Below are 13,380 nucleotides of genomic sequence, written 5' to 3'. Positions count from 1 at the left end.
TTATTTCTTTTCTTTATTTAACAAAAAAAAAAAAATTCCCCTACGATAAATGTTATTTCAGTTATTTAATCAAACGTTGGGGAATACCATTGTTCCTAGTATTTTTTTTTTTGATTATTAATATTCCTAGAGTAAATTTTTATTAATAAGGTTCCTAGTATTTTTTTTATTATTATTATTATTTAAAATGATCCTTTATTTATAAATATATTTTATTTTATTTTTTTGTTTTTTTTTGTGTATTTTTTTGGGAATATTTTTTTCTTAAATTATGCAATTATTCGTCTTCATTGAAATTCATTCAAATTTCATGATATATTTTTTCTTTTGATTTATATTTTGATTTATTTCATTTGACAAATATAAATTAATATATATATATATATATATTTTTTTTTTAATAATTAATTATTATATTTGATTCAATTCGAATTGTGTTCATCGAATGAACACGATGACAATTCTACAAAACTCTACGTGCGATTATGCGTCGCAGGTAATTCGATGATAGTTATCAATGTCGCGTTTGTTACAATTGCATAATCGACCGTCCTCAAATGCACTTTTTTTTGTTCTTTCCTTCCTTCCTTCTTTCTTTCTTTCTTTCTTTCTCTGTCTCTCATTTTTATTTTTTTTTTTTTAATCAAATGATTTGCATATGACGAACGTGACACACACACAAGATATTCGATACGTTTACTTCGTATTGCTTTTCCATTTGTTCTATTATTATTATTATTATTATTATTATGTTTATACAAAATATGGAGAGAAAAAACAAACAGTGTAAAAGTAAAAAAAAGATCGATGACAATATTTATGAATTAGAAATTTGAAAAAGAAAAAAAAAGTTTTAAGTTATAAATTTATAAACATACATAAATGTTTTTCTTTCATTGAAAGTCTCTAGTTTTATTAGAACAAACGTGTGTGTGTGTGTGTGTGTGTGTGTATGTGTGTATGTATATATATATATATACATACTCGTATATTACGAGTATATATATACTCGTAACACGGAAAAGTTCTACATTAGTATTTATAAGATAGTGTGAGTATTATATTAACCAAGGTCAAGATCATTGCAGTTCATTTCTACATGCATCGTTTAAATTCCAACAAAGGTCTTTCGTTTTTAAAAAAAAAACCCAACACTACCAACACCTATGTTCATCCAATGCAAATTAACAATTCATTTTATTATTATTTTTTATATTTAATATTTAATTAGATAATATATATATATATGTTTGTTATTTATATATTTTTTTGTTATTCTTTATCCATTTTTTCCTGGGTTTCCCTTTTAGTCGACTTTTACGACAAGCAGGGATTACTGAGGGGGTATTCTTCCCCGCCACCCCCACGGGGGAATATTATTTATATATATATATATTTATTATTTCATTTAATATAGTTTATATATTAATATTATAATATATGTTAATATATAACTAATTTAGGTAATATATTATATATTATTATTATTATATATATTAATATATAATTAATTTAGTTAATATAGTATTTATTAAAATATATATAATTTATTATAATAGTATAATATATATAATTAATGTATAATTAATATAATTAATATAATTAATATAGTCAAGTAAGTAACTATATTTAATATTATAATATATATATTAATATATAATAAATTTAGTTAATATAGTATTTATTATAATATTATAATATATTCAATTAATATTTAATTAATATAATTAATATAGTCAAGTAAGTAACTATATTTAATATAGTATATAATACAATACATATTAACTATATATTTATACTGCTATATACTTAATATATATATTAATATATATTAACTATATATTTATACTACCATATACTTAATTACATATCTATTGCTTAAAATATATAACTTACAATCACCCCCCAACCATCCACCCACCCCACTTTCACAATTATAAGCCACATACAATTTGATATTTCCATCAAACTTTCTAAAACAAAATCTAACAAATTATCTTCACATTATTTTTCTTAGAACCATAAGATGACAATACCCCCATACACACTCATGCACCAATAAAATATATCTGACTAATACTAATATTCTTATTATTTAACAAGTCAGTGTCATTTAATTCGAAAAGAATAGACACCAAATAAGTTGGTGCCCAATTAACAGTCAATAAATTGCCTACATCCTCCAGTTCAGTTTATAAAATCAACTGACACACACTGTATAATCCTCTCTCTCTCTCTCTCTCTCATTCTCTCTTTATCTTTCATTAGAAATTCTATCTCTCTTACTCTTAACTGAGCTCGTAACAACGGCTTTAAAAGCGCGAAAATAGAAGTCTACTGAACACACACATTGGACACACATTGGTGACTACGATCATCTTCTTCTGGCCCTGTGTGTTCTCTCTTTCAATGTCCTATGTGCATATGCCTTATATACATATAAGTGTGTATATGTGTATATAATCCATGTGTGTGTGACGCGTGGCCTGCCAGATCATCACGGGTTACAAGTTTAGTCTTTGACTGGAGGCATCCAAGTGAACAACTCAGCTTCAAACTTTGTCTAACAATTTCATTATTTATTGGTTGTTATAATAATTTTTTTGTTTAAAAAAAAAACCCCCCATAAAATATTACATACTTACAATTATTATATAATTTCATTGGAATTAAAAATTTATTATTTAAACACAAAAGAGAAAAGAGAAAATATCATCGATGAACAAATAATCATCGATACAATTTCAAGATGATTGTTAAAAGTTAATTGCATTGTGCTATATTGGGGGAAAAAAAAAAAAAAAAAAAATACAAAAGTAACCATTTAAATGGTTGAAAGAATGTAATTCAACAAGTCCTCGTGATACCCCAATTAATTTCATTGAAATATTCAACAATAATCCCATTTGTTTATTGTTTTCTTTTTACGTTTGATCAAACGTAAAATTGTAAAACGAATTTTAAGTTTCTTCATGTGTGTTTTGTTTAAATTTTCTTCCAATTCTTTCTCGTAAGCGCATTTTTACATTTTATTAGAAACACTTGTTTTTTATATAAATTGATTAATTTTGTGTTGTTTTTGTTAACATTGCAGTTTAATATCGAATCGGATTGAAAATATCGGACGATTTGGACAAAGAATTTTGAATACAAGCGAAGAAAACGAAATCAAATAATAAAAATATAAACAAAATAAAAATGGATTATAGAAATGATCAGTTAATGTTAAAAAGAACAAGAAAGATTAATAAGATTGATGATGATGATGATGATGATGACGATGAAGAAGAGGACCTTCAAATAACTGCAATTCATCGAAGAAACCTAACGCGAATATTTCTGAAACATTTGATCACTTGGGCACAGGATTCTGTTGATAGGCTTCCTATTCGTGTTACATTATGCAACTTGGGCATACTTGTGGTCCTACTTGCTATTGTTTTACCCAAAACATTGACTTATATACTTTTGTATCCAATTTTCAGATTAGGCTTTGGTACTTTATATCCCGCGTATGCCTCCTACAAAGCTGTACGCACCCAAAATGTGAAAGAATATGTGAGTACCAATTCATTTCAATACAATCATTTTTATTTTATTTAAATCATTCATTTTAATATTCAAAATAAAACCAATTCGGTTTTGTTTTTAAATTTCTACCAACTATCATTTATTTTAATACTCAAAATTAAGCCAATTGGGTTTTGTTTCTTTTTTTTTTTTTTTTCTTCTAAATCTGTACTAATTATTACACTTATGCAATAAAAACAAAACAAAAATTTATATTACAAAGAAAAATACATACTGTAAAACAAAGAACCCAATTTATACAATAAACAAACCTAAACTTTGATAATTTTATATTAATCAACTGCAACAACATTGTTTTAATACTCAAACACTTCAGTTTTGTTTTATTTTTTTTTTGTAAATCTGTCCCAACTAAAAGAAACATTTGTGCAATGAAAACAAAAATAAAATTAATACAAAAAAATATACTATAAAAAAAGAACCCAATTTACAATTATAATTTACAATTTATAAACTTAAACTCTTTGATAATGTTAATCAACTGCAACAACATTGTTTTAATACTCAAACATTTCATTTTTGTTTTATTTCTTTTTTATTTTTAATCTGTAATTGTGCAATGGAAACACAAATAAAAGCTATATTGTTTAATTAATGCAAATGTGCAATATTATCATCGTCATACTACAAAAAGAACCTAATTTATACAATAAACAAACCTAAACTTTGGTAATTTTATTAATCAACTGCAAGAACATTGTTTTAATACTCAAACATTTCATTTTTGTTTTATTTCTTTTTTATTTTTTATCTGTAATTGTACAATGGAAATACAAATAAAAGCTATATTGTTTAATTAATGCCAATATGCAGTATAATCATCATCATACTTCAAAACAACCCAATTTACGCTATAAACCTAAAACTTAAACTTTCATAATGTTAATCAACTGCAATCAACAAAACTAATACAAAAGTATAAATAATTTAAGTAGTATTAAATTAATTATAAACTATAGTATACTTCTGAAGAATATCATCGTCATACTACAAAAAAAGAACCCAATTTACATTATAAATCTAAACTTTGATAAAGTTAATCAACTGCAATCAACAAAACTAATACAAAAATATAAATAAAAAATCAAATAAATCTATTCGCATTGTTCAATTGCAATCTGAGTATTAAATTAATTATTAACTATAGTATACTTCTGAAAAAAAAATATAAAACAAACTAAATATACAAAACAAATTATCATTGAATTAAATAAAAAATAATATTTGTAAATATTTTTTATTTGTTTAGGTCAAATGGATGATGTACTGGATCGTATTCGCTCTGTTCACATGTGCAGAGACATTCACGGACGTATTTTTTAGTTTTTGGTAAGAATCCAAGTCCTCATCCATCCCCTTTCTCATCTCAAATACAATAGATACATAAATTAAACATAACAAAAAAAAAATAACAAAAAAGGAAAGAAAATTCAAATCAAAACAGGATGTGTGGTATTCTCAAATTGGGGGGGGGAGTGGAAGATTAAAAATTCTTTGAGCAAATATATTTGAAAATTGTTTAAAGTAATATGGCGCCAGGAAAATCATAGTTAGCAGATTTTACGAGGCCAATAAACCGACAAGACCGCATGGTTCATACTCTCTTCTTCAACGGTACAACCAGGGAATTCCGAAAGTCTAATTTCGGACTGGATAGATATTGGCTTACATGCACTTCTGAGGAATCAGCCCTAACTCTCTCCTTCTTTCTCTTTCATTTCTTGTTTGTTTTCTTTTTTTTTTTTTATTTTCCTTCTTTTACCATTTGCTGCGTTCTCTCATCTCTCTCTCTCTCTCTTTCTCTCTCTCTCTCTCTCTCTCTCACTCATCTTTTTTTTTCTTCTTTTTCTCATACCAAATCTCTCTTCGTGCTCGAATTACAAATCAAACAAAAAAATTAAACTAAAAACTGGGATATTTCTGGTGGTCTCTCTCTCTCACTCTCTTTGGTTTGGGTTTTTTTTTTTTTTTTATATATAAAAACGTTTTGCATTTTCTTCTTCTTTTGTACGCTTGAATTTGTTTTATTCTGCATTCTTTCATCGTTTGGATCAAAAAGAAAAGAAAATTATTCCTAACCTTACTTTCTTTTGTTTATTTTATCATTTAAATAATATTCAATCATTTTTTTTGCATCGAATTGAGCCCAAATATGACGTTGTATAGATAAATGTTAGGTTATGTTCAAATGTTTCGCGCATTCATCGAAATCTATGACCAACAGATGGCGCTAGTCTTACTTGTATCTTTTTCTGTTGTTTTTTTTATAAATTAATTAATTATTTTCTAATTTATTCCTTTCTTTCGATAAATTTTAGGGTTTAAATCGTAATAATGCAATGTTTAATGTTTTACAGTTTTTTTATTCATTCTATAGACATAATTTGAATATTCGTGCATTGTTTTTAAAATTCTTTTTTCCTGATTTTGTTTATTTTTTCATTTAAATAATATTCAATCATTTTTTTGCATCGAATTGAGCTCAAATATGACGTTGTATAGATAAAAGTTAGGTTATGTTCAAACGTTTCACGCACTTATCGAAATCTATGACCAACAGATGGCACTGAACTTACTTGCGTATCTTTTTCTGTGTTTTTTTTTTTCAATTAATTATTTATTTTCTAAATAAATAACTCTAATAAAAACCTAACTGTATTCTAATGCCAACTTTGTTGTTGTCAAAAATTTCAAGACAAACTTTAAAGTACTTTTTGAAGATTAGAGGTTAAGAAGAAACAAAATTTACATTGTTATATATTAGAAAATAAATTAGTAAATTGATTTGTCATTGTCATCACTTAGGTTCCCATTTTATTATGAAATCAAGATAATTTTGGTGCTGTGGTTGTTGAGCCCAACGACTAAGGGCTCAAGTATTTTATATCGACGCTTCGTACATCCCGCATTAACACGACACGAAGCTGAAATAGACGAGGCCTTTGCACGTGCCACAGAACAGGGTTACAAAGCTGTCCTACATCTGGGCACGAGGGGTGTCAATTATGCTACGACTGTACTCATGCAAACCGCTATCAAGGTTAGCCATAAAATACAATTATTATCTTTGTAATATTCTTTTTTTCTTTGTTTTTTTTTTTTTTTTTTATTATCATTAATTTTTTTTTCTCATAGATTTAAAAACAAAAACAAAAACAAAAAATAATAAGCGAGGAGATGTGTAGCTTCAAATTATTTTTTTTCTATCGTTCACGTTTTTTTTTGTATGTTTTTTTTTGTTTTATATTTAACAAAAAGGTTTACAAATAATTTGTTGTTCATTTTTTTTTTTTTAAAGGAAAATTGTTTTTTGTATTAACTTTATCGAGATTGTTTCATTCATACGTCCTTTGTTTCTCATTTACGAGAATGGTCATCATTCTAACCTATAAATTTGTATGTTATATATGTTTAATTAAAAATTAATGTTTCATTATATTTATGTATCACCATATATTAACCCTTTTTTTTATAAATCAAAACTAAATGAATTAAAAATTAATCTAAAAATTGGTTGCAACAATTGGTTTAATAGGATTCTGAAAACCAAAATGGCGACAATGTATTTGCTTTGAATTTAATTTCTTTCTTATTTTATATTTTATTTTATTATTTTATTATTTTATTATATTTTTAATTATATAATTATTTTATATTTTATTTTTAATTTAATTATATTTTAAACGAAAACCATTTAAAACCAAAATGGCGGCAATGTGTTTTTGTTTTATATTTTATTTTATTAATTTTATTTTCATTGTTCAATGACTCGAAAAAACAAATAACAAAATTGGTGTCTTTTGATTGTGAAAAAAGGGGTTAAATTCCATTAACTAAAAATGACTGTGATTGGGATAATAGTATTCTAAAAAAAAAAAAAAAAAAGGAACAAACAAACCTAATCTCCTCGCTTAAATTTTTTCAAGCACATACACACATGCACACACAAGCCATTGCTAAATCACAAATCATTTGTATATTTGTTCATGATTTTTCTGTTTTCGTTAAACTCGCCTGCTTCCCCCTTCGCACGCTACAAGATTGCAGATCCGATATCACCCTTTATAACGAAAAAAATAAAAAAAAACAAACAAACAAACAAAAAACAAATCAATATAGTCATAAAAGACATGAATCATCATAAGGAGGCATAAAAAAAAAATAATAATAATAATAATCATCATCATTGTCATATATATATATATCATCAAAAATTTTAACTTCAAACAAACAACCTATGTTTCGTATATTTTTTTTTTTTCAAAACTAATTTTTAAATCAAAAACATCATAATATTGTTTCTCATTCGTTGCTGTGTTTATTAACAAAACTGCATACTTCTTCTTAATTAATAATAATACTAATAATTATTATTTATAAACAACAATACTTCTCGTATACTCGATCGATCTAGAAAAAAGAAAAAAGAATATCCAACGATATTAAAATTTGAAAAAAAAAATATATATATGTAATAATAATAAAAATATGAGAGAACAAGAACAGAAACTTCAATAAAAAAAAAAAAATAAAAAAAAATAAATAAAAAAAATTTCAAATTAATCAAATTAAATCGAGCCAATGAAATATCTGGCGAATTTTAGCTCAGCCAACAACAACTTCAGCAACATCAACTTCAACAACAACAAAACAACATGGAAGCAGCATCGATCGCAGATTAAAATGGCTGCACGATGGAAGAAGACTTGAAAAAAGAAAAGAAAAGAAAAAAAGGAAGAAAAAAATGACAAGTAATCAACAATAGCGCATGTGATGCAACTTGAATGTAATTCTTATTTTTCAATGAAGAATATGGAACGACTGAATATTATTTCCAAAGATGAATATTTTTGACAACGCTTCATACAATGAAGAGGAACCATTTTGAAGAACAGAATTTCAGGTTTAACGAATCGAAAGAATAAAAAAAAAGAAAATTAATAAATAAATAAATAAATAAAAGACAAATCAGACTGAAAAAGAAGAAGAAGAAAAAGAAGAAGAAAAGAAAAATGGGAGAATGAAAAAACATATCGAAAACAAATAGGACTGTCGAACTTAACCTAAAAAATCAAAATGTTGTATATATATATATTTAAATGTTAAAAAATAAATCCTATAAATAGTCTACTAACAATTTCATTAGCAACAATAACAACAGTTTTATTGTTGATGACAAGAATTCTCCTTTTTTTTTTTTTTTATTTATTTATTTTTAATTTCGTATAAACTTGATCGTTTCACTGTTACAAGAAACACACCTGACCTTTTTACGGTGTTACAACAGGTTTATGGTTAGTTTTGGTATATTTCAAAATTAAACAAACAAACAAAAAAATACTACAACAAAATAATAACAATAATAATGACAATTTAAACAAATAAAATTAACAACACTCCTCATATAAATTATTAATCTAATTAATCGGATATTAACCTCACTTTTTTTTTTTTTTTAAATATATCAAAGAAATAATACATAAAATATATTAAACATAATTGATGTTTTTTAAACAATATCAAATGAATTTATTTTCATCAATAATGCAACCCTTTGCACTCGAGTTGCGTCGAATCAGCGCCCGGCAGATTTAAGTGTGGCAACTCGAGAGGCGCCGATACGGCGCCCGACGGCTGATTTCAGGTCTTTTGTTAACTCTATCTGCATATTTACGTTTTGTAATAACATTTTTCTTTTAAAATATACTTAATGGATTGAATAGGGACTGTAAGGTTTGCACTGATGATAATACACCTGAAAATAGGCCACAAGTAACATATTATTGTGATAGGTGTCTTGATAAACACCCTAGGATGCATCTTGAGTATATTAATTGAGTTTTACGAAATATCAATACAAAAATTAATTACAGAGTATAATATTTCTCAAATTTGATGTAAAAATAAATAAATTGAATGAAATTTGATGATTTTGTATATACGTTTGTTTGTTTATAAATGTCACTTTAAAGTACATGTCAAATGTTTCCTTTAATTTGGGCTGATGAAATCGTCTCGAGTTTGCTTGGGTTAGAGAAAAGGGTTTTGAGTGCAAAGGGTTAATATTTTCTATCGTTGGATCTTTTAGATCAATGAAGTATACAAGGAGTGTTGTTTATTACATATTTTTAATTAGTTTAAACTATAATATGCTTTATAACCAATATTTCAATATTTTACGATAAAAAAAAAAACCATTGAAATAATCAACGTATTCTTACCTTTTTACAGATTTATCTTTATATCAAAAAAAATCTAGACTGTACTACGTGCCAATAATTTACTTTCGGCACTTATATGCGTTAAAAAAAGAAAAATAATAATAATAATAATAATAAGGTAGTTAAAATAAAAAGAAGCGCAATAATTATATCATGTTACGCTTTTTAAAAATACTCTTTTATTTATCTATCTACTGTTATCTAATTTACGATTAAGTAAATACGAAAGTTACCGATTATATATATATATATATGTATATACATACATACATATGTATTTTGTGTATGTATATATAAAAAAAAAAAAACTCATGTTTAAAGTCTGAAATTTTAATGTAACTCGTTACAATGCGCACAAACCACAGATTTTATGATTATTTGTTCTCTTCTGTTCTTCGAAACACAATGAACGAACGATTTTATATACATGCATATATATATATATATACACATGTATGTTAGTTACACAATCCAACATGTGTATATGAACTAATCGCAAAAAAAAAAACACGAATAGAAATTAGTAATATTAGTTATGTAAGTCTCTTTTTTTTCTGTGCCTTTATTTTTTATTATTTTTTTTCTTTTTTATAATAAACAAAAACCAAACAAAACAAATGAAATGAAATGATCGTATATGCAGGAAAGATCGACATAATTAATTTGTTCTTAATTATACATTTAGTTTTATAATAATTAATTATAATTATACAAACTGCGTGTGTGTGTGCGTGTTACCATTTTTAGTATAATAATATTAATAATAATAATAATAATATTAATATATAATTTCTTTTTGTATTACCCTTTATATATATATATATATATATATATATAAATTCTTATTAATTATATATATATATATATAATTAAGAAGAAGAAAGAAATATCACATTTTTTTCCTATTATGTAAGAAATTTTTTTTTTTTTAAATATGCGAACAACCCCCCAAAGATAAGAAATATAAATGGATGATTTTTTTTAACAAAACAAACCAACAATTTTTTAATCATTTTTTCCTACAAATAAAAAGCATTTTTTTTCTTTTTTTTTTTTTTGTTAACAACAAACAATCTTTTTACCCACTCTTTTATTTCCTTCATTTATTTTCTTTCTCTCTCTTTCTCTTTCTCTCTCTCTCTCTCTCTCTCTCTCTCTCTCTCTCTCTCTCTCTCTCTCTCTCTCTCTCTCTCTCTCTCTCTCTTGCACAGCGCACATATATGCTTTTTATATTTCTATTACCTTTTTTTTCTATATAATTTTTAATTAATATTTGCGTTTGACAATTGTTCGCTAAAAAAAGTCATTTTTAATAATAATAATAATAATAATAATAATAATAATAATAATAATAATAATACTTGACTCTGACTCTCTCTCTTTCTCTCTCTCTGGCTGATGATTCAAACCGAACACAATAATAATAATAAATAATTCATTTTAACATGAATATCATAAATGTTAACGCAAAGATGGTTAATCTATCATCACGTGGACGCATTGAAGCTTTTTTTTAGCCAAACTATGGATAAAGAAAACGAACAAGAGAAGACTTTTATTAACGTTGTTGCTCTCTCACCCTCAAAAAAAAAAAAAAAAAATAATAATTTAAAAAAAAAATAAAAAAATAAAAAAAATAAAAAAACATCGGACATTTTTCTACCTTCGCACTGGTGACGGTCCAGATAACACATTAACATCCTTTCTTGGTTGGTAAGATTTTAATTTTTTTTTTGCCATTTTCTCTTTCCTTTCTCTCTCTCTCTCTCTCTCTCTTTCTCTTTCTCTTTCTTTCTTTTTTTATTTTCTTAATCATTACATTAAAAAAAAAAATAAATAAATAAATAAATAAAATGTCTCTTCATCGTCATTCATTCATAAACAATTTTTACTTTTTATTTTCATCATTTTCATGATGATTATATTTTTCAGGGGGGCGGTGGATTAGTTCAACAATTGAGGAAGAGCTATAGCTTGAGTGATTTGACTGGTGGAAAACATGTCGATAATAGAAGCTTACCTGAACCACAAGACGAGACTGACATGGAAGGTTGTTGTTTTTATATTTTGTATTCTGTATACTTTGTTCCAACACGTTTAACACGCTACGCAAATTTTTACGAAAATTCCCGTCAAGCCACAGACGTTTCTTTGTATTGAATAAATAGTTGGGTGTCAATCATTTGTGACTGACGTGGCCTAAACGTAAAATCTAATGTCAGTCACTCGTGACTGACGTGGCCCAAACGTAAGGTCTAGCGTCAGTCACTCGTGACTGACGTGGCGCTCAATGTGAAATCTTGTGTCAGTCATCAATGACTGACGTGGCGCTCAACGTGTTTAAACCATTTTGCTTCGAACGCCGTATATATATCCGGCATCTATCACACAATGACCTACGCATACGAGCGCCGCATATATCCGGCATCTACCACGACGATTACTTGTGCCTACAAGCGCCGTATATATCCGGCATCTAATACGCGATGACTCTTGTACGTACGAGCGCCGTATATGTCCGGCATCTACCACACAATGACTCTTGTGTACACGAGCGCCGTATATATCCGGCATCTACCACGACGATGACTCTTGTACGTACAAGCGCCGGATATATACGGCATCTATCACGCGCTGACTCTTGTGCGTAATTGTTTATCGATAAACTTATATTTCAATGTATATTTAATATGATTGATATAATTTTTAGATGAACCTCGCCGAAGAGAACACGTAGGAAGAAGAGGATACAGTCCACGAAGGACTCAATCCAGTACCAATAGAGTAGAAATGTACTTTTCTGAAGTAGACGTTGATATGATCCAGCCAAGGCCTAGAGAACCAATAGCTAGTTTAACGTATGCAAATTTATATTACCTATGTATATTTAACCCCCCCTCCCCCTTTGCACTCGAGTGACGCCGAATTAGCATCAGGCAGATTTAAGTGTGACAACTCGAACGGCGCCGATACGGCGCCCGGCGGTTGATTTCAAGTCCTTTGATTACTCTATCTGCTTATTTACGATTTGTGATAAGATTTTTCTTTTAAGATATACTTAAAGAATTGCAAAGGGACTGTAAGGTTTGCTCTGATCGTAATACACTTGGAGGTAGGCCAGAAGTAATATATTATTGTGACAGGTGTCCTGATAAACACCTAGGATGCATCTTGAGTAATGTTATCTCGAATTATTGGGTTAGCTCAAACGAAAAAGGGTCTCGAGTGCAAAGATTTGAAACAAATCACTCAACAATAATGATAATTTTAATAAATAAATAATATTTCAGTAATATCAGGTCCTCCGATGATATATCAAGCGGATACAGCAGTGGTGAAGCACTGCAATCTCATCGAATAGCATCCCAAGGTGATGCTTTGGTTAGAACATCAAGTGTAGGAGCTAGGACACGTGTGAAGCCTCGTTCGACAGCAAAAAAGACACCAGAGGTTGGTATTTCAATTAATCCATAAAAAAATATTGGAAACATTTATTAGAAAAATATTGGAAATATGTCACTCTGAAAACTTTTGTTTTTTGTTTTTTTTTTTTACGTTTTATTTGTCG

General features: G+C 27.0%; 1 protein-coding gene across 1 annotated transcript in view; it reads left to right on the top strand.

Moving 5' to 3' along the window:
- Nucleotides 1–13,380, top strand: part of LOC107069621 (uncharacterized) — a 34,291-nt gene that overhangs the window by 14,917 nt on the left and 5,994 nt on the right. The window contains 6 exon segments of the mRNA XM_089174015.1: nt 3,095–3,558; nt 4,841–4,920; nt 6,397–6,631; nt 11,745–11,862; nt 12,523–12,670; nt 13,103–13,262. Of these exon segments, the coding sequence (XP_089030141.1) occupies nt 3,199–3,558; nt 4,841–4,920; nt 6,397–6,631; nt 11,745–11,862; nt 12,523–12,670; nt 13,103–13,262 (1,101 nt within the window). The 5' untranslated portion in view covers nt 3,095–3,198.

This window comes from Polistes dominula, unplaced genomic scaffold (assembly GCF_049000335.1).
Source record: "Polistes dominula isolate Pdom_NZ unplaced genomic scaffold, Pdom_raw_medaka contig_75, whole genome shotgun sequence".
In the NCBI taxonomy this organism is placed as follows: domain Eukaryota; kingdom Metazoa; phylum Arthropoda; class Insecta; order Hymenoptera; family Vespidae; genus Polistes; species Polistes dominula.
Note: the sequence above shows the minus strand (reverse complement) of the source record. Positions and strands in the feature narration are given on the sequence as shown.